This window comes from Trichosurus vulpecula, chromosome 3, assembly GCF_011100635.1.
Source record: "Trichosurus vulpecula isolate mTriVul1 chromosome 3, mTriVul1.pri, whole genome shotgun sequence".
Taxonomy (NCBI): domain Eukaryota; kingdom Metazoa; phylum Chordata; class Mammalia; order Diprotodontia; family Phalangeridae; genus Trichosurus; species Trichosurus vulpecula.
In genome coordinates this window covers 351,516,424-351,539,066 of record NC_050575.1, presented here as the reverse complement: position 1 = coordinate 351,539,066, position 22,643 = coordinate 351,516,424, and the positions used below count along the sequence as shown (strand labels likewise).

Here is a 22,643-nt window from a genome sequence, read left to right as displayed (position 1 = left end):
CTCTTTTCTTCCTCTTTCCTCTTTGTGTAGAAGAGGAGTAGTATGGATCAAGCCTGTGCTCAGCACCAAGGCTCTTTGCTTGATGAAAATAGCTTCCAAGCGTCTGCCCCTCTCTTTTCCCCTTATCCAAGCCCCAATCATAGATTTTTATCCTTACTTTCCTTTCAAACCTCCCTTCACCATCCCACCACAGTAGTCCTCTGAAGTCCTGTGAACTTTGGGTTTGTTTTGCTTATGACTAAGCCCTCCCTAGGTCTACCCTCCCACATACTGTTCTCTCTGTTTCTTCTGTTTCTCTATTGATTTGAATATATTTCTGTGTCATTGTCTTTATATGTGGTGTTTTTGTGGTTGTGTCCTTTGGATAATTCAGATGAAAATGAGATTCAAGTGAGGCCTGGCCTTTCTCATCCCTTTTTCATTTGTATAGACTTTTACTTTCACCTCCCTGTTATATGAGAGACATTCCACCACCATTTCCCTCTTTTCTTCCCTATTGTATACTTATTCCACTTCCATTCCTTTCTTAAGGTCATCAAAACAACAAAGATCACTCTTGGGTCCTCCATCTTATTTGTCTTCCTGTATGACCTGAGATAATATAACATTCTCAGGAGATGCTTGTATCAGCACCCTCCTCCCCCAACTCTAGAATGTGAACACATAGTCCTTATAAGGCCTTTTCTCCAATATTTAAACTTTGGTTTCTGTGTTGCCCTGTTTTCATCAGGAATGCTTGGAAGTCCTCTATTTCATTAAAGATCCATTTTTCCCCTATAGAATTATACTCAGTTTTGCAGCATAAGTTATTCTCAGTTGTAAGTCTATAGACTTTGCTTTCTGAAATATCATATTCCAAGCTCTCCATTACTTTATAATAGTGACTACTAAATCATGTGTGATCCTGACTTGATACTTGGTACTTGACTTCTTCTCGGACTGATTACTTTGACTTGGAATCTGTAGATTTTAGTAGTAACATTCTAAGAATTTTTTATTTTGAGGTTCTTTTTAGAAGGTGACCAATAGATTCTTTCTTATTTCTTCTTTGCTTCATGGTTATAAGAGATCTGAGCAGTTTTCTTTAAAGATTTGTTGAAATTTATCTAAGCTCTTTTTTTTTTCAAGATCCTGGCTTTCAGGAAATCCAGTGATTCTTGCATTTTCTGCCATTAATCTGTTTTCCAAGTCATTTATTTCTTATGTGAAATACTCTGCATTTTCTTATTTTTTTTTTCAATTTTTTTACTATTTTAATTTTTTTGTTGTCATGGAATTAATACCTTCTGTTCTAATTCTCAGGGGGTCTTATTACTTGGGTAAGGGTTTTAAACATCACCTCTTATGCCAAATTTTTTCTTCTAAATAGCTTTCTTTTTTTTTTAATGCTTTCCTCTGTTACTCATATTTCAGCAGTGTACTTTTTGTGGGGGAGGAGGAGGAGATAGTCAAGGTTAAGTGATTTGCCCCAGAGTCATACAGCTACCAAGTGTCTGAGGCTGGATTTGAACCCGGGTCTTCCTGACTCCAGGGCCAGTGCTCTATCCATTACACTACCTAGTGCACCTTCGTTTGCAGTATTTTTTAATAATTTGTATCATTTCTTCTAAGAATCCTAATAGATCTTTTTGAACAACATGTGTTTTTTTTTCTTTGAGGCTTTGCTTGTTCAGTGTTTTAGAGTTATTCTTCTCTTCTGGGTTTGTGTCTTATTTATCCTTGGCCTCATAATAATAGCTTGGTAGCTCTTTATCTTTTGTTGTTGCTGTTTACCAGTCATTCCAGTGATATAGTCTGGGCAATCCAGTGTTGCTGTCTACCTGAGAATTCAGAGGGCTAGGTCCCTGATGCTGGCCCCATTATCCTGGGCAGGGAACTAAAGTCTAAGGTCTGTTCTTTGTAACACTACATTCACGGCTCTGGGCTCCTTATCCCTAGGGGTTTCCCTATGCTGCTGGTCCAGCTTAACTCTGGAGAGTTTAGTCCGTGATCTCAGTTCACCATTGTTCCACAGTTCTTCCACCAGTCCCTTGTCTGTAGGTAGAATTTGTGATCTTAGACTGAAAAGACAGCTCAAAATAGTTTTTGTTTGATTTCACTTCCCAGTTACTTCTTGATCTGGCATTTTTTTTCACTTGATGTTGGAGCAGTTTTAGGGGTAGCTGGGATGTACTGTTTCCTCCTGTTCTTTTTGCCTTGGTTTCAGACCCTTTTATTTTTCACAGCCTTAATTGTATTTCATTTTCAGGGTCACACAGATGAACTTTGGGGTCTTGCTACACATCCCTTCAAAGACTTGTTATTGACCTGTGCTCAGGACAGGCAGGTGTGCATGTGGAACTCGGTGGAGCACAGACTGGAGTGGACCAGACTTTTGGATGTGAGTGAGCCAGCATTCATTCCTAGGATTTTAAGCCCTGCAGGAAAAGAGTCCCATCGTAGAAGGAAAAGATCTTGAAAATTCAAGACTTTGGAGAAGGGAGGCGGGATGTAAGGAAATATTGAAGTATATAATGATAGTCTACTTTAAAGAAGTAAATTAAAGAGTAAAAGCTCCATTTATCCTCATTGTCAATGGTAAAAATGGCAATGCAGTGGTAATAATCAGTCTTGTTAAGATATCGAGAGTTCACTTAATTTGAGACCCCAGCATTGCTGTATTTTGGTCAAGAACTTGCATACTGCTCTCTGGATAGGAGGTTTGAGGGCTCTATTTTGCCTTCACCCAGTTTAGACAGAGCAGTCTTGGTATATCCTCTGCACTTCACCTGCCCCGAACCCACAGTCCTGTTTTCCCTTTTGGTCCTATACTTTCCCCTTTCTGACCCTACCCATTTCCAGTCTTAGCATTCTTTTCCATGTCATTTCTATCCTTTGTCTACCATGGCTGTGATAAAATTCATTGGGATTTACTGTCTTTGAGAGACCTCCTAACCCCTATTCAAGTATGTTATTGCCACCACTTGTATACATCCATGGAGACTTTCTGGTGAAATCTACAACTGTGTGTCTCTCTTCTAGGAACCAGGACACTGTGCAGACTTCCATCCAAGTGGCACAGTTGTGGCCATAGGAACGCATTCAGGCAGGTAGGGTCTTTGTGGACTGAATAGCCTCAAAACGGGGTGTGCTGTAACTCGTAATTAGAATGTTACTCCAAGAGCCTTCATTTTGATCTAGAGAAGTTTATATCTTAAGGAAATGTTTCCTTATCTGGGGTGCTATGGCACATTAATGTATTCTGGAAACCCTATTGGTTTTTTAATACAAAAATCTTATGTATACAACCTGACCATGACATGTAAAGTGTAGCAGAAAGTTTCCCTCCCTGACTGTTTCTTACTTGGGTAATAGAGTTGAAGCATTAGGTTAAGTTTAGTGGTTAAACAAAAAGAAGACTATAATTATACACCAAAGTATATACTTTTTCTGATTCTTGTAGTCTTTATGCACTTTTCAGATGCTGCATGAATTCATTTCAGGATTACAGGCAATAAGAATAGCCATTCATTTGTGTATTATCTGTTTTTTCCATAAACTTTTATACTATTAAGTTAAAAAATATTGGTCATTTAATGCACAATTAAAAATATTTTGTATGTTTCTAAGAATTTTCACTGATTTTTTTTTTAAGTAATATAAAAAAGTAGGGTCCTACGTTGGGAGTCAAGAAAGTCTGGGTTCTCATCCTTCCTCTGGTACTTATTGGATATATGAGTTTGGCAAAGTCACTTAACCTGATATTCCTCATATGGAAGGAGTTTCTGATTGCTCTCACTGGAAGTTTCCTCAACCCAGTCCTTTATGTATTCAGTTACTATGATCTAACCCACCTACATACCAGAGAGACCAAAACAAAGAATCTTGATGGAATTTTTTTGGTTGTTTTGATTTTTTTATTTTTAAAAGAGGGCTCAGATAAAATATTACCACTTGTATATACACTTACATAATAATATCAAAATTCACTCATAAACGCTGACTTCTATTTGTAGTTTAAGCAATTCAAACAAACCGTTTCCTTAATCATTCGTAAAACTTTCAAAGAAAACTTTTAGCCATTAATAATATCAAAAGAATCTTTCCTGTCTGGGGTGACTTCTTGTAAATTGTTGACATCGTTAAGATTTTAAAATATAGTCTAAATCGGGGGTGGGGATTGAGGCCACAGGTTCCCCACCAGTGGTCTACATTATCAGATTCTTTTCTAAGTCATTTCAGTTGTGTCCAACTCTTTGTGACCCCATTTGGGTTTCTTTTGTCAAAGATCCTGGAGTGGTTTGCCATTTCATTCTCCAGTTCCTTTGACAGATGAGGAAACTGAGGCAGACAGGGTGAAGTGATTTGCCCAGGGTCATACAACTCTATTAAGTGTATGAGGCTGGATTTGAACTCATCTTCCTGACTCTGGGGCCAACATTATCCACCGTTCCACCTAGCTTTTTGTGAGTAGTTCTGAAACAAAGGACTTCTTGGAATTAAACTTCTTGGAATGATAACTTGAAAGAATTTATCCTCTTATATCCACCACAGCTGCTTATTAGTGGAAGGTTTTGGTAAGACTTCAACTCTGAGTAACACTTATGTCCTTATGCCCATATCGGACGTTTTTGTAGGATTTGGAAAGTCTGTTTTCTATTCACTTTAGAAGAGTTGTTTGTTTTTCAAGAACTCAAGCATGTAGCAAGCTACCTGAGCTGTTTTATTGGTTAGATCTGATAAGATCTGCCTGCCCCCTAATAGTGGGGAACAGCACATCAGAAGAATGGTGCCTAGGAAGGACAGTTTTGTTGGGCGAGTTACAGGGTAGGTGGTAGAGCCATAAAGTAGATTGATACAACCTTCTGGTAGCAGTAAGGGTATTGATTTGATTGTATTATTTCTAGAAGTGGAAAACAGGGGAGGATATGTGTGGCAACAAGAAAATGGCAGGGGAGTAAAGTAAAACTTGGCCAGAGCAGCTGACTTAATATAGTGAGCCAAAAGTGAGGCATTCACCAGTCAGAACTTCAGAGGCCTGGGATGGGGGATCTGGAGCTAAAAGGGTTAATTCTCCAGGGCATAATCTCTAGTCAAGGTGGCAACCAAGATGGAGGTGTGGGGATGGAGAAGGAAGGAAAGTAAAACATAGCTACAACAGCCAGCCCAGTATAACCTGTAAAGCATTCCCTTTTATTTTTAAAATAGTGATCAGGTGACCACATTGTAAGACCATAAGATTAGACTATAGAACACACTGTGAAAAACTGAGGTATACGTTAAATAAAATTTATCATTTTAATCAAAATGACTATATAGAAAATTAGCTATGTAATGGTTCACCTAATTGTTATTTTACTTCAAAATAAAATGAGTGTTTTATAGCTGGCGAGAACCTTAGAAATCATTGGGTCAGAACCCATCTACTACCCACCAACCCCACAACCCCTAAAGCAGTTGACATAAAAACTTCAGTACTTTTATATAGCCAGATTTAGTTTGTATACTTTTTCTCTTTTTCAGTTTTTTTTTTGTATCAATAATAAGTTTTTGTTTTTTGACAACAAAAATCACAGGATTTCAAAGTTTGGGGGAAATTCAGAGGCCATCTCATTCTACCCATACCTAAACAAGAACTTTACAGCATACTCAACAGGATCATTCAACCTTTACTTAAAGATCCTTTGAAAGAAGAAATCTCCTTTATCTTAGGAAACTCATCCCAGTTTTGGATAGCACTATCTGTTAAGTTTTCCTTTACATCAAGCTGAATTCTGCTTTTCTGCATAAAGCTCTTTGGGAACAGGGACTCTTTTGCCTTTCTGTGTATCTCCAGCACCATGTACAGTACCTGGCAAATTGGCACTTAATAAATGCTTATTGAGTGAATGAATAAATGACTATGGGCAAAAACAAAAAACTTCACTTCAAATTAATGTCTATTTCAGAGTAAATTCTAATCTGACCAGATAATTGAAATACCACTGACACATGCTGGTTGTGTGACCCTGGGTAAATTGATTAACAATTCTTGCTAGGGCTTTCCCTCTGAGATTAACTTCCATTTACACTGTATTTATCATAGTGCACAGTTAATTCACCTCTCCTGTGTCCCCTATTAGACCTTGAGCCCCGGGACCACGTTTTTGCCTTTCTTGTGTTCACAATAAGTGATTGATGAATTACTGACAGGACAAAGTATTGTATAAAAACCAAAAAAAGAGAGAAGGTCTAGGGAGAAAGGTTCAGGTTAAAAAAAAAATGGAGATTGAAGAAAGGCCATCAGGTTTGTTGATTAAGAGATCATCAGTAACTTTGGAAAAAGCAGTTTGGGTTGAATGATGAAGTCAGAAGACATATAGAGGGTTGAGAAATTGTTGAAAGGAGAGGCAACAATTGTAGACAGCTTTTTTTAGGAGTTTGGCTAAGAAATGGAAGAGATATATAGGAGGACAGCTTGGAAGCTCCCCTTCTAGTCCTTGATAGGATTTTAGGCTACATCTGAATCTCTTGTTCAGTTCCAAACAGCACATTTTAGGAAAGATATTTATAAGCAAGAAAGTGTCCATGTCCAGTGAAGGGTCACCAGGTTGATAAAGGGTCTCAAATTCATTCCATGTGAGGATCATTTAAGGAAATAAGGAATACTTAGCCTGGAGAAGAGAAACCTAGCTGGGACACGATGGCTGTCTCAAAGTATCTAAAAGATTGTCATATAAAAGAAGGATTAGACTTGATCACAAAGCAGAACTGAGAACAATAAAAGCTGGAAAAAGGCAACTTCAGGCTAAATATAAGAGAAAATTCCCTAACAAAACTGTCTCAGGCCCACTTCCCTGAAGTCTTTAAGTAGAGGTTAGATAACTACTTTGGAGGTATGTTGTAAAGGGGAAACTTTGACAACATTTAAATTAGATGTCCTCTAGTCCCTTCTTCACCTTTGACATGCTGTGATTCTGTGAATTTGAATACATAGTTTACAAATCACTGAAATTCGGTTTTAATTGTTCCATAGTTAGAGAGGGTCTTTATGACTATTTAATACTACAAAACTAAGTTTCTTCTTGGCTTTCATTCAAATTAAAGGGAACAATTGTGCTTCATCCCATAAACAGTGTATTTTTGTTTTTGCAGGCAGAATCACACAAATTTAGATATGGAAGGGACTTAAAAGGTTATGTGACTATTATTATGTTGTTCATCTGAATAGTAAAATAACATTTTCTTTCCTGATTGCCCCAATCTTTCCACATGAAATAAAAATACTGATTTTTCCGTATCAGTCTCCCTGCCTCCACCATTCCCCTTCCAATACTTTATGCATATTACTACCAATTTAAAATTTTCTCCAAAGGACAGTTTGAGCATGTTACTCTCCTATTCAACAACTTACTGATTTCAGAGCATCTGCTGAATCAAAGCTAAATTTATGTTCTGCTTGAGTTTCAAGGCCCTCTGTAGCCTTAATCTTCTACCACTTTACTATAATCAAATTGGCTTCTTTGCTGTCCCCCACAAAGGGGTGGCATTGGCAAAAATTGTGAAGTAGACTAAGATTGTCTTCCCCACCCCAAGCTTCCCCTTTCTGTACTGTTTCTCCCTCTTCTTGATGTTTCTTCAAATAACTAAGGTTCTCCCCCTTCCAAGTTTGCTTTTGGGAAAAGTTCTGATACTTGTACTTTATACTTCAATGTGAATTTAAGTCACAGAATCACAAGAAGTTATGATTTGCCTAAAATCACACAGAGCTTAGAATTGGAATTCAAGTCCTTTTCAATCTTTTGCTCTTGCCACTCCATGAGGTTATTACATCATTTCTCCCAAAGGTTTATTTGCATCTTAAGGCATACTTCTTGTGGTTAAATGAAATGACTTTATTATTTTGAGGAAATTTTAAGCATCAGTGAGCAGGTTGAAGGAGCATTGATCAGAAGGTAGCTAGGGATCTTTCTGAAATCATACTGCGTGGGTGGCCACCTCCATTGCTTGTGCATTAAGACCTACCTACAAGCATGCCATGTTCATATCTACATCTTTGCCTTTCATTCATATTGTTTTCCTACCTGAGAATTTTCTCTCTCCCCCTCTCTTCTATTTCTCCATATACCATCAAAGTCCAGCCCAAGTCTCACCCTTCCCAGGAAGAATTCCGTGAATAGTTCAGGGCTCACATCTTTCTATTCTCTTAAATCTTTCTATAACATTTATTTTCTGTATCTTGCAGTGTAGCACTTAACTGTTGTTTCTTGTGTATTAAATAATCTTCTGAAGTCAACTGTAAATTTATCCAGAGTAATTTTCCTTTTTTGAATTTGTATAACTTAAATCATTATTGGACTCTTACTTCTTAACAGGTGGTTTGTCCTGGATGCAGAAACTAGAGATCTAGTTTCAATCCATACAGATGGTAATGAGCAGCTCTCAGTGATGCGCTACTCAAAAGGTAAGACATATTTAACATACATTGTGACATTAAACCTATCTCTATGATTGAGTAGTCTTAATTTTAAAATAAAGTTGACTACTTTCCTGTACTCCCTGGAGATATTAAACATTGCTTTGTTCCCCCCTCAAAACAGATTGAGTTCTTTTCCAGGTAACTTCAAAGAGTTCACTTAAAGCTAAGTATCATTCTGGGTTTAAAATCAAACACATATTTTTAATCAACAGGTACATGTAAGCAAAATACTGTTAAAATCTAATTTGCCACTAATTTGAAAATTTGAATAGGTAAAAGGCTGTAGATTAACATCTGTTCAACAAAATCTGCCTTTGTAGATAGTGATAAATGAGAGTATAATGTAAAAATTACGATATAAAAGGAATACTTAAAATTTTTAACAGATTTTCAAGTCCCATTAAACAGCTTAGAAAGTTCTATAGTAGAAATTACTGACTTGCTAAATACATATTTCTTTTTTTAAATCATATTTCATTTTTTCAGTCACAAAAAAATCTGCCTTCTGTGTGCCTACCCACACCCCCCTTCTTCCATATTAAAACTAAAGAAAAACAAAACCCATTGCAAATATGTATATTCAGTCAAAACAAATTTCACCTCAGCCAAATTCTGCCCTCTTAAGTCTTTCACCTCTCTGTGTGAGGTGGGTGGCAGATAGTATGTTTCATCACTACTCCTCTAAAATTGTGGCTGATCACTACACTTAACAAGACTTCTTTGTTACATGAAATTATTAGCTAGTCATTACAGGCATATCCTAATTTTAATTAGGCTAGTTTAAAGTAACCGTGTACTTCAAAATAATAATTATGCTTCCTTAAAAATCTATAATTCCCTTATCACTAATTAATTTCACCTGCCTAAATTGAGTATTATTTTCTTATATTGAGGACTCATTTTCTCCCCTAGTTATCTAACTAGCCAGTAGTCCAGGGATTTTTAGTTATCCCCCAACTGGCTCTCTGTGTTGTACAATGAAAGTAAAAGTTTGCCTTGCAAAGAATTCCCATTACAATAAGCCATAGAATTGGGGGGAGGGGTGTGTTTTTTTGTTTTTATTTGATGATGTCTTTTAAGTATAGTTAAAGAAGTAATGCAAATAAAATATTTTTTAAACCAAAACATTCAATAAGCTTTGGGAACCTAGTACATACTAAATGCCCATTGTGGTAGGTGGGCACAGTAGGATGCAAAAAAAAAAAGCAAGAAGACAAGATAGCATAAACAAAATAATTATACTGTTATCCTGACATGGGTAACATTCATTATGTTTATTTTTGATGTTTACTTCTAGAAATATTTTTTTTCATGCCACTCTTACAGCAATCAGTGGTATTACAACTCTGGGCAATTATTATACATTAGGCCAAGTGGCTGCTTTTTTCTTTAAGAGCCTGCTTGGTTGGTAGTAAATGAAAAAATAATTTAGTCAATCCTTTTAAGTAATGTTCAAAATTGACAAGATTAATAAGAGCTTCCTATCTCTCATATCATGCCTTAAAACATATCTTTTTATCCTCACCTACTTCTCTATTCACAAAGCTTAAGGTGACCTTCCATCTTACTAAAGCCAACCCCTTTTCCCAATATCTTTGATCATCCTTATTTTCCCTTACTCCATCAGTCATCCCTCCCACCCCCATTCTGTCCTTCACCTTCAGCATCTTCCTTCATACTGATACCTTTCCATGCCCTATAAACATGCTATCCCAAAAAAAAATTTCATGTATGAACCTTCCAGTCCCTCAAAATTCTCTTCTACTTCACTTAAACTTTTAAGAAAACTGGTCTGTGCTCTTCTATGTGTGTGTTAATCACCTACTCTTGGAATGGTATTTCCTTTCCCACTTTTATACTGAAATTGTTCTCTCTGAAGTTACCTCTAAATCCTTACATTCCTTGACATTTCGGTAGTATTTGTCACCATCTAACCTTTTTCTTAATATGTCCTTAACTTCCACGCCTTTGTTTTTATCTTATCTGTTTCTCCTCTCTGCTGGTTTCCCCTTTCCTTTTCAGTCCCTTAGTCTTTCAAAGGGCAGTTAGGTGGCCTGAAGTCAGAGAGACTCATCTTTTGAATTCAAATCTGGCCTCAGACACTTCCTAGCTGTGTGACCCTGAGAAAGTCACCTAACCCTATTTGCCTCAGTTTCTCATCTGTAAAATCAGCTGAAAAAGGAAATGGCAAAACACTCCAGTATCTTTGCCAAGAAAACCCCAAATGGAGTCACAAAGAGTCAGACACAACTGAAAAAGAACTGACCAACTACAACAAATTCTTCCAAGGCCAGTCCCAGTTCTCTCTGTATATACCCTATCTCTTGGACAACATCTACTCCTGTGGCTTTCATCACTTTTATTACCTTTTTCTGAATGACTCTTAATTCCTTATCTCTAGACTCTGCCTGTCCCCAAGCTGCATTTCTACCTTTCAAAATGCCTTCTGGACATCTCTACTTGAATTCAAAACAGAAATTGTCTCTAGAAAATCAGTTCTTCCCATTGACTTTCCTATTTCTCTAAGTCATTCTTGAACCCTTCTTTATCTTTTAATACTCATCTGTCCCTCTGCCTGCCCCCCAGATCATCAGTTGCCAGTTCCTGTTTTTGCCTTTTAAATCTCTCTTACTTCTTTTTTCTCCTTTCCATTCACACTGCTAGGATCCTAGAGTAGAACTTTGTCCCTTATCCCCTAGGTGATAATAGTTTCCTATACCCAGTCCCCCACCACTGTGGGAATAATATTCCTCATACATAGGTCTCTGTCACTCCTCTGTTCACAAATGCTGAATAATTCCTCATTGCCCATTGAATAAAATTTAAACTCTTTACCCTGGCATTCAGAGCCATTCACAGTCCAGCTCTGACCAGCCTTTTCAGCATTATTTTTTGGTGGTCCTCTTGTTGCATTCAATCCAGACACACTGGACTACTCATTGTTCCCTGATTTCTCCTTTTGTTCTCTTTCTTCAGTGCCTCTGCACTCACCGTCTTTCATGCCTGGAAAAAAGTCACCCTGTATCTTCACCTATTTAACTAATTTTCCTCCTTCAGAACCAAGCTCTACCACTACCACCTTTATGGTACTCCAGCAAGAAATGATCCCTCCTTAGAATCTCAGGCCATTCAATTTAATCTGTTCTAATGGTTAATATTTAATTATTTTCTAACTTGTATTATTGTTATTTGAGAGCATCTCATCCTTATTAATAGACTGTAAGTTCTTTAAGAGCAGGGACTGTTTTTTTTATTTTGAATCAAACACTCATGAAACTCCTGCCAAGTGCCTGGCACTGAACATACAAAGAGAGAAGTGAAACAGTGCTTGCTCTGAAGGAATTTATATTCTAATAGAGGTGTATGGATACAAATATATCCCTATCCAAACAAATAGAAAGCAGATCCAAGGTAACTACAGCTAGGAGAGACCAGAAAAGGCTTGTGCAGCAGAAGCGAAGTCTCAAAAAAAAAAAAAAACTGAGATTGCAAGAGGCAGAAGTGAGGAGGGGAGAGACTCTCAGGTATTACCCCCGTGGAAACACTTAAATGTTTGTTGAATTGAAAACATATCATTATACATAAGATCATTGAAGTAAGGAGTAAATGAAATTGGCAGTATATTTACTTTGTGAAAATCTTTTCACCTTTCATTGTAGATGGCACCTTCCTTGCTGTAGGATCCCATGACAACTTTATTTACCTCTATGTAGTCTCAGAAAGTGGAAGAAAATATAGCAGATACGGAAAATGCACTGTAAGTTGCATAATATATGAATTTTTTAAAATGTGAAGGTAGTCCATATACATTGATACAAGTGTTTAAATTTTACTAAAAAAATGTAGGTGTTTTTGTTAATACAGCTTTTAAAGATAATTATTGTTGAATACTTAGTACAGCTTTAGCTATCAGTCCATATTGATAAATTCTTAAATTGCCTTAGAGTTATATATCTATATCCGTGTTTACTTTAAAAAGGAAATTTATTATGCATATACATATGAGATTTTAACATTTGTGCTTTTAGCTGTGAATATTCCTGTAGGTCTCTTTGACATGAGACTATAGAGTAGGGAATGGCTCTTAATTGTTTTCATGCTATAGTGCCAGTTTCATAGAGATTCACAATTTCATATGCAATCACCTATTCCACAATGTATATGGAAATTATAAATTGTAGATTGTGTTTTTAATGTTCAGAGTAATAAAATGGAAAAAAGGAAGAAAAAAAATGCCAGTGTCATATCCCTTCCCTAACATCCACATAACTTGTGTCAGAATTATCCTATTAAGAAGCAGTACTGTTTCCTTGTATTTATGTATGTAGCTGTTGTATTCCCCTAAGAGAATGTAAGCTCCGTAAGGGCAGGGAGTAGCTTGTCTTTGCCTTTGAATCCCTGGCACCTCCCACAATACCTCAGATAAAGTCAGCACTTAAGATTTAAATGAATTTCAAACTTGATCAGGTTCTCATATAAGCTAATGTTATCAATATATTTTTAAAAATATTTTGGCTTTGAGGGGCAGGTAAAAATGAGTTCATGGTCTGTAGTTTAAGGTGTTGAATCCTATAACAGTTTCTATCAAAAAAAATTTGACAGTTTTTAAAGTAAATATTCAAATTTCCATTTTTTAAGGAATAGGGATAAAATAAACTTGAATGGAACTCTTTGTGGTATTTGTCCTTAGGTATCATGACTCATGCAGAATTCTATTTGTAAACTTGGACATAAGTCTAAAAGACCTGCTGTATGCTCACATATTAATGCCCATTTTCGAAAACCATACCATCTCCAAACTTTTGGACAAAATCTGCAAATAGAAATGGAAATGTAATTTAGGATTTAAGCAGCAATTGTGTTTGTTTGTTTTTTTATTAATTCAACAGCAATTTAGAAAATCTTTATTGACTTAATAGATCATGGATTCAAAAATAGTGAAAAAATTGTCATTGAGGTCATAGCTATCTATGAAATTGCCATTATTCCTCTAAAAAGGCCTTGGAGAAACCAAGGTCACCTCTGCCTTTTTACAGGCTGCATTCTTCTGGATCTTTCCACATCATTTAACCGCCGTATAACCTCTAACTCCTTCTGTATGCTCTCTCTCTTCACTTGGTTTCCATGAAACTTCTCTCATGATTATCTTCCTACCTCTCTGGCTATTCATTTTTTATATTCTTCACTAAATCTTCTATTTCTTACCCATTAATTATCAGTATCCCCCAAACCTTTGTCCTAAGCTCCTTTCTCTTTTCTGTGTTTTTTTCTAGGCTGTCTTACATGCTCCCCTAATTTCAGTTATTCTCTCTCTGAGCTCTCATTCAAAATTTTCAGTGCCTAACACATTTTTCTACCTAGATGTTTTTCCAACACTGCACACTCACAATGTCCAAAACAGAATTCTTTATCTCCTACCACTTCTCCTCTTTTCCCTTTCACACCTAACCATCACCCCACCCCACCTCCCAGAAAAATAAATAAAAACTCATCTCTCCTCTCAACTTCACTATTTCTTTTGATACATTACAGCTACTCAAGACTCAGAACTTGGGAGTCATCTGCTCCTTTTCTTTCCATTCATATAACACTCAGAAATCCTAGTTTGTCCTCATCCATTTGCCATTCCACTACTTGGAATAATAATAGTGTAGTCTCTAACTTTAGAGATTTACCATTTACCCTTTGTTTCAGACCTTTCATATCAACCCCCAGGGACCATTTTACTAGAAATACTTGTATTCTATACTTCCTTTGTAAGTAAACAGTCTGGCAAATATGATTTAAACTTTTCCGGATGATTTGGGATCTTCATTTATGCAGTTGTTATAGTACTTTGCTGTTACTGTGTTGTAGTTAGTGTACAAGTTGTATTCTAAGTTTGCTTTTCTTATGCTTCTCAGGAAGACCTGAACACCCTCTCGATAAGTTCTAAAGGGAACAGAGCCTAGCCTTGGCATACAAAGCTCCAATTCCGGATCTGAGACTAGAGAGATGAGTAAATCAAAGATAGCAACCACTGCAAAGAATTATTATAGATCCAGAAATACAAAAAAAAAAATTCTGCCTAGAAAGGAGTATCTCTACAGCAGTTGCAAGCCAGGGACTCAAAGTGGGGTGGGGAGGAATAGATTTTTCTCCAAAGACCACATGGACACTTGAAAGAGATGAAGCAAGGAAATTTTTAAATAAAGGATCTAGATAAAGGATTAGAGGAAAGGATTGGAGAAAGAATAAGTAGCTTAGAACAGAAAGTAGTAAACCTTATCCATTGAAGACACTTGTGAAAATTAGGAAATAAAAATTAATGACTCAATGAGACAATAACCAAATCAAAAGATTAGAGAGAAAGAAAAAAAATGTAATAAGTCTGTATCAAAAACAAATAACCTGGAAAACAGGTCAAGGAGAAATAATTTGAGAATTATCAGACTCCCTGAAAACCATGATTTTAAAAAGCCTAGAGAACATTGTTTTAAGGACTCATTAATGAAAACCAGACAAAACTATTGAATCAAGAAGCCAAGTGAAAATAGAAAGAATCCACTGATCAGCTCTTGAAAGAAACTTAGAAAAATCCCAGGAATGCCATAATCCAGAGCTTCCAGGTCAAAGATAAACTACCATAATCAACCAGAAAGAAAGAATTCAAATACCAAGGAACCACTTGGCTGCTTCTACTTTTCATGAGAGAAGATCTTATAATACAGTATTTCAGAAGGCAAAAGATAATAAGCTTACAACCAAGAATAACTCACCCTGCAAAGCCTGAATATAATCCTACAGGGGAAAGTGGATCTTAAGTGGATAGAGAACTTGGAAGCATTCCTAATTTAAAAGAGAGAGAGACCAGAGAGGAGTAGAAATTTTGAAATGTGCAAACAGAAGAGTTAAGAAAAACGTAGAAAGATAAATTTGTTTAGTCATTTAGGAGTTATTTGATAATGAAATGCTAACATTCTGATAGAGGAAGAAGAAACAAGTGTCCCTTCAGAACCTTAATGTCTTCAAAGGGAATTGAGGGAGTTAAATAAGACAAACCAAAGACCTAGAATGAATTGGTTCTGTTCTGATGGTTCATGGAAAGAAAGAGGAGCAATAGCAGGTATAGTGTAGGGAAAAAAAGAGGGTAAACTTATTATTTATCCCAACTGTGGTGCACTAAAATAAGAGTGTACAAACATGAAGGAAGGCTGGGGGGATTAAGCATTAGGTGAACCTCATTGTAAACTGAATTAAACAAAGGATGGTTGAACACAGATAGCCGCACGCACGCGCACACACACACAAAGTTAGGTATTGAAATGTATTAAGTTCAACAGGGAAAGAGACCAAACAGGGTAGAGATTTTAAGAGAAATGATAATACAAAGATGGGAATAGTTGAAAGCAAAACAAACTTCACTTTCACAGAGATATTAAAAGGGGGAGAAACAATTTTTTTAAACTAGAAATTAAAGAGGAGCCCTATCAGTTGGTCATCTGCTCAACAAATTTTGGTATGTGAATATGAAGACCTGCCAATTATACCTTTGTAACATCTGTCATATTTGAGCCCTCCTCTCTACCCTGGTGCAGGCCCTCGTCAACTCACACCTGGACTGCTGCAGTAGCCTGTTGGCTTTTCTCTCTGCCATAAATGTCTCTGCACACCAGCACATCCTCCACTCACCTGTCAAAGTGATTTTCCTAAACTCCAATGGCTTCCTGTTACCTTCAGAATTAAATATAAAATCTGTAGCTTTCAAAGCTTTTCGTAACCTGGACCTTTCCTAGCTTTACAGCCTTCTTATAGCTTATTTGCCTCTAGGCACTCTATAGTAACAACATGGTAAAAAAAAAAAATGCCTGAAAGATTTGAGCATTCTGATCATAGCAATAAGTGACTATAACTTCAGAGGTCCTGTGGTGAAGCGTGTTACCCACCTCCTGGCAGAAAGGTAATACAGTCAAGCAGAAGAGAGAGACAGATATTTTAGGATGTAGCTACCTTGTAGATTGGTTTTGCTTGATTATGCTTATTTTTGGAAGGGTTTTTTGCTTTTTACTGTTTACTGTATGCCAAGTGCTTTGCAATTACTATCTCATTTGAGTCTTACAACAACCCTGGGAGGTAGGCACTATTATTATCCTTGTTTTACAGATGAGGAAACTGAGGTTAAGTGACTTGTTGAGGGTCATAACAGCTAGTGAGTGTCAGAGGCCATATTTGAACTCAGATATTCCTGACTCTAGGTCTGTTGCTCTATCCGCTGTGCCACCTAGCTGCCCCTGGACAACTTTGAAAGTAGTGAAATATGTTTGTGTGCATATGTATGTATGTATGTATGTGTATATATAAAAATATACCCATGTGTAAACCATATCAGATATATTCACGGTCAGTATTTTTTTGTGCCCTGCTTTGTTAACATTTTGATCTTTTTTTATGTTCTGTTCATACATATATGAAAATGTTCTTTTTTGGTAGGGTGTATTCAGGATTTTATAAAAATAATTATCTGTACTGCAGAACTGAAGAAGGTCGAATGTCCTGATTTTCTCCCTCCCTACCCCAAAAATAGTGGGAGGAAGAGGCTTCAAACTATAGGCCAGTAAGCTCAATTTCTTGGAAAATTCAATTTAAAATGAAGGAAAATATAAGGTATTAAGGAGCTTGTTAGTGAACTTATTAAAAAGGAAGTCATGATCACAAAAAGCCAGCATGGTTCATCAAGAATAGATCATGCTCCCCAAAGGATATAAACAGGCAACTTTCAAAAAAAGAATTGTAAATCGTTGTCGACTATGTGGGGAAAATGCTCCAGATCTCTAATAAGATTAAAAACAACCGAGATTCTACCTGATACCATTCAGATTGACAGAGATGACAAAAATGGAAAGTAGCCATTGTTGTTGTAGGAGCTTTGGGAAGAAAGATTTATCTTTATTGGAAATATATAGATTCTGCCCCCACCCCTAACTTAGTTATATCAGCAGAACCTATATAGTGGAGATTTACAGAGGGCAGAAGAGGAAGGTAAAGATTTATACCCGAAAGAACAGATAGAAGGGGAAGATCTCCATCGGGTCAAATTATAAATTGGTTGGTCAGCAATAGGAATTTGCAGACTAACCAAAGAGGGAGGTACTGCAACTCCCATAGGCTCCTGTGCTTAGCTGCCTGTTGGTAACAGCCCTTGTTGGTGAAGCTGAGGAAAATGGCCCCTTCTCCACAGTGTCTTCTCCCCTCAGTGACGATTGTTGGTGCTGGGCTGGAAGCAGGTCTGGCAGTTTGGGGAACAGTGCTACTCCCAAGACTCTGGAGTTCAGGGTCCTGAGCTGTCTGTCAGGATCTGCGGAGGGAGATACAGTGATGATGGTGGGAATAGTTTTGACTTGCCTAGAACATCCTGCTGCTACCTGGCTCTCCTGCCTGCCTTCTTGTGTGGTAACTGGTTGGCAGTTGGTGAGAGATTTGTTGGGTTTTGTAATCACTTTTGTGACCAGTTAATTAGATTATAGACTGTTTCTTTACTTACCGGAGCCACTTCTCCCAGTACACCAAACTATTTTGGAGCTCTGAATCTTTTGGAGGAGGTTGCTAGGTAGATATGAAAAATATCTCAGGCCTACTTCATTTTGGCAGTTTTGTATCTTAGTAAAGATTCTAACATCTAGGATACTATAGGAGAATAGTCAAGAATTAATACTTAAAATAGTATTCAAAGTTAATAATGCTTTCTGTTGACTGTTCTGTATTCCTTAGGGACATTCCAGCTATATTACACACCTTGACTGGTCCCCAGACAACAAATATATAATGTCCAACTCAGGAGACTATGAGATACTATACTGTAAGTATGAATGGAATTCATATTTCATATGTGTGTGTGTCTTTGTGTGTGTGTGTATATACACACATACATGCACAATATGGGATAGGATTTGTCTTCTAGGGGTGGTAATTAGCAGATTAAATGAAATTAGAATTGTGAAGTAAATGTTTGCTAACCACCAAAAACTAATACATCCTCTGCACCTTTGAACCAGAGCATTTATGGCTTTAACATTTCCTTCTGGGGCCAGACAAGAGTATAATTGATGGAGGTTTGTCATTTGGGTGGTGGGAATAAAGAGAAAGAAAATATGATCAATAGGAAATAACAGACAATTCTGTAAAAACCTGCACTTTCTTGGCTTTTCTTTCGAAATATATTTTAACATTGAGTGTATGAATTATAAATACCAGTACAGGTAGCAAATTTCCATCACGATTTCCTGTTTCTCAATTTAAAGGGGACATTCCAAGTGGCTGCAAACTAATCCGGAATCGTTCTGACTGTAAAGACATTGACTGGACAACTTATACTTGCGTATTAGGCTTCCAAGTCTTTGGTAAGAAACATTTTACCTTACGTAATGAGGCCTTTAAAAAAGAAAAAAAAAGATCACTTAGCTAAGTCTTGTAGAATGAAAAATATACGTGAGTACATTCATGCTGTCAGTATTACTGCTAGAAGTTAGTAGCGGAAATTGATGGAAACTAGATGAAATGGGATTAAAAGAATGGTGTATTTGTTCCCTGTGGATTGTAGCACATTGTTTTCCCCAATAAATGTGAAAGGAAAAAGATAAGGTGTAAGACTGAAAAAGAAGTGATATTGTCCATAGAATATACTTGGGCAAGAATAAAAAATAGATGAGGAATTTGGGAACTTGGTACAAATGCATGATATAGCAGATATGATGTAAGATTTAAGTTACCCAAATACTTACTGAAGCACTTTCCCTCAAAAGCACGGTAATTAGTTTTTGACCTTGTTATCATGATAATTTCATCCTTTAAAGATAAATGTTGAACATTCTCATACTTGGTCATACCCTACATATCCCAGTGGTTCTGAACCCATTCCTTTTCCCCTACCACCTGGTTACCTGTTCTCATTCCCTTCAACTCTCCCACCCAAAGCTGTAGTAGGTGACTCCTATGTCACTAGAGTTCTATAAACAAGGACTACTCGTTCATTGTGTTTTTGCAAGGGCCATTGTTCAGGATTATAAAGCTGGCATCTAATTCCCCTCCCAATGTGACATTCTGCAATTCTGATTTTATTAAACAACAGTGTGCATTTCCTAAGTCTTTTCTAGTCCTTTTCTTGTCTCTTCCAATGTCCTCATGACACTATAGACTCCCTATGATTCTCTGTTAACCTCCAATAACAAATATAAATTCCCTGGTTTGGCATTTAAGGCCCTTCAAAACTACTTTTTTTTCCTCCAGTCTACTTTTTTCATCATTATCATACGTTATTCATCTTCATTCTGCCAAACAGTGTGGTGCCACAGAATTAATGAATGGAACAGCTAGGTGGTATAGTATATTTTGGCCACCAGATGACACTGCCTTTTGACCACAGTCCCTGTATGAGCTGCATCTGAATGTAGGGCTTTTCCCCAAGACTGCAGTCTCCTTCCCTGCTCACCAGATGGCACCCCACTACACTTTAATAACTTTATTCCCTCACCCTTGGAAGAATGAATGAATGGACATTTATGAAGCAGTGATTTTGTACCAGGCACTGTCCTAAGCATTTGGGATACAAATGGAACTTATATTCTAATGAAGGAAAAACACCTGTAGGAGAATAAGGACCAGTGAGGGCTGTTTTGGTCAGACAGATCACAAGGGTTATATGTGGAATGATAGGGCAATCTTTCCAGGAATAGGAATGTTGATTTGATTAAAATTCCCAGAGCTAGTCAGTAAACATTTGTTAGCACCAACTATGCAGCAGGCACTGTGCTGAGCCCTGGGGATACAAGTACAAAAAAGGAAAACATTCCCTGCCCTTACAATCTAATGGGGAAGGCAACATACAAAAGGAAGCTAAAAAGTGATGGGGAGGAGAGGTACCCAACACAGGGCCAAGCTGGAAAAGTTCAAAGTTCTGCAGCTAGGTGAGAAACAGAGGGCTGGCCTACATGCCCTCCTCAGATGGAGGTTCTAGAAGAAGCTCTCCACTCCACCCTCCAACTGGAGAAGCCCGAGGGGCAGAAGGTACTGAGGAGGTACCAGGGCTGATGTGGTCTTGCAGTACGAAAAGGCTTCAGGAATATGCTGAACAAATCCAAAGGAGGGCAGCCACAAACGAAATATCAAAGTGCTAGAAATGGAAAGGTCAGGAAAAAGTAGTTGTTCAGTGACCTGGCATGAAGATGGCCAGGTAGCAGCAAGGTAGATAGATCTGGGTCAGCCTAGATATGGTAAACTCTCACCAGTGAGAATACCAAGACCCCCTAGGGCTAGAGAGCCAGCCAAGTTGAAGGTGGAAGATAAGCGTGCCAGGAGCTCAAAAAAAGGAAGTCCTCTCATTTCTACTCTGAGCCCCAATTTCCTGCATTTGAAGTTTCCCTGAGTTCACAGATTACTTCATTCATTTGCTTTTTTTCTTAATGGCCAGATGATTTATTGAAGCAGCAGAGTAACTATTAAATGCAAACAAACCATAAAGAGCTTTCAAACAACAAACTTCACAGTTTTCTGCAGGAGGATTGACTCCCCTTTCCCCATATCTCCTCCCAGCCCAGAAAAGAAAAGGGAAAGGAGGGTGTCACATTTTCTAACTCAATTGAGATCCCTCAACAGCCACTCTGAAGAAAAAGAAGGGAGGGCTAAAGTACTGGCCTTGGCTGCAGCTGTGGTGCCTGGCACAGCCGGTGCAGAATCTGATGTGATCTCTTCTGGGCAGCCCTCCACACTTCTCCAGGTTTTTATTCATTCCATTCTGCTCAATAGTAAAGCCGGTGTGGCATCACTTCCTTTTGGTACTCAGAGAGAAAAGCCAAAATGGGGTGAAGATGGGTATTTCTTTTCATAAAAGCCTGCAAATCTTGCACCAAGAAACCTCTTCAAAGGAATTAAAAATTGAAAGATGTTGAGAAATATATTTTTGCACTCAAATCCTACCTTCTTCATGGCCTCACTGATCTGTTACTCACTCAACTGTCCTAGAGGCATTAGAAATGCCTGCTCCAAAGTCATAGAATACAACAGCTGAACTTAAGAAAATTTTAAGTGGGAGGAGCTGATAGAGCTGATACTTTATTTAAGAAATTTCAGGTGTTCTCTTTAACCAGGACTTCAGAGAAACTAAAAGCAATTTCTTAGCACCACCTACTGGTTACTGTTTATGATTTTACATGTAGTTTTTTTTTTTCAACTTAGATGACATCCAAATTTAGGAACATGGGATGTAAAACAAGAAGAGACTTTAGAGGTTGTCTAATGGTTTCATTGCCTTCCCCTTCCATTATATCTTATGAACTCCTGTTCTATGGTGAACAAACCATCTTTCATAATTAGATTTCTTCCTCTCATACTACTATTTATTTGCAATCAAGATTTAGCCTGGCATGGGAAAACAGGCATATTATTGCATTGTTGGTAGAGGCAAGAATTGACCCAGCCAATCTGGAAACAAATTTAGAACTATGCCCCAAAAGTCACTAAACTGTACATACCCTTTGACTCAGAGATAGCACTACTAAATCCATACTTCAGAAAAAGAAGAAATGGACCCATAGCTACAAAATGGTGCCCCTTTTTTGGGGTATATCTAAGAATTAGGAACTGAGAGGTACCTGGCAGTTTGGGAATGGCTGAGCAAATTATGTTGTATGAATGTAATGGGATGATGTTGGACTATAAGAAAAGAAAGGGAAGGCTACAGAGAAACCTTGGAAAACTTGTATGAACTGATGCAGAGTAAAGCGATTAGGACAAAGAGGATAATTTAGACAATGACACCAACATTGTAAAGGCAAACAACTCTAAAAGACTTTGAAGAACTCTGATTGATGCGCTGACGATCTCAGAAGACCTTGATCAAGCATGCTTCCCACCTCCTGACAGAAGTGATGGATTCAAAATGCTGAATGGCATGCCCAGTGTAGGACCTTGTTTTACTTGACTAAGCATTTTTGTTTCAAGGGCTTTGTTTTTCTTTTTTTTTTTCCAGTGTGGGAGAGAAAGAAGGAAAGAGGAATTAGGGGATAGGGAAGTCAAGAAAGAAAAGCAGGTCAGTAAAGCATTTTTGAGTACAGAGAACAGAAGGGCAAAAAGAATCACAGACCAGATTTGAAAGTTACACATCGAATTTATTATATACGTTAAAAGAAAAACAAATGCTACATGATAGAGACCTGCATTTTCATGAAAAATCCTC

General features: G+C 37.4%; 1 protein-coding gene across 5 annotated transcripts in view; it reads left to right on the top strand.

Moving 5' to 3' along the window:
* Positions 1-22,643, top strand: part of EML4 (EMAP like 4) — a 174,087-nt gene that overhangs the window by 144,018 nt on the left and 7,426 nt on the right. For all 5 annotated transcript variants that reach the window (XM_036749103.1, XM_036749102.1, XM_036749100.1 and 2 more), the window contains 6 exons: positions 2,249-2,380; positions 3,022-3,089; positions 8,334-8,422; positions 12,097-12,194; positions 18,185-18,272; positions 18,715-18,813. In XM_036749103.1, the coding sequence (XP_036604998.1) occupies positions 2,249-2,380; positions 3,022-3,089; positions 8,334-8,422; positions 12,097-12,194; positions 18,185-18,272; positions 18,715-18,813 (574 nt within the window). The remainder of the gene's footprint in view (positions 1-2,248; positions 2,381-3,021; positions 3,090-8,333; positions 8,423-12,096; positions 12,195-18,184; positions 18,273-18,714; positions 18,814-22,643) is intronic.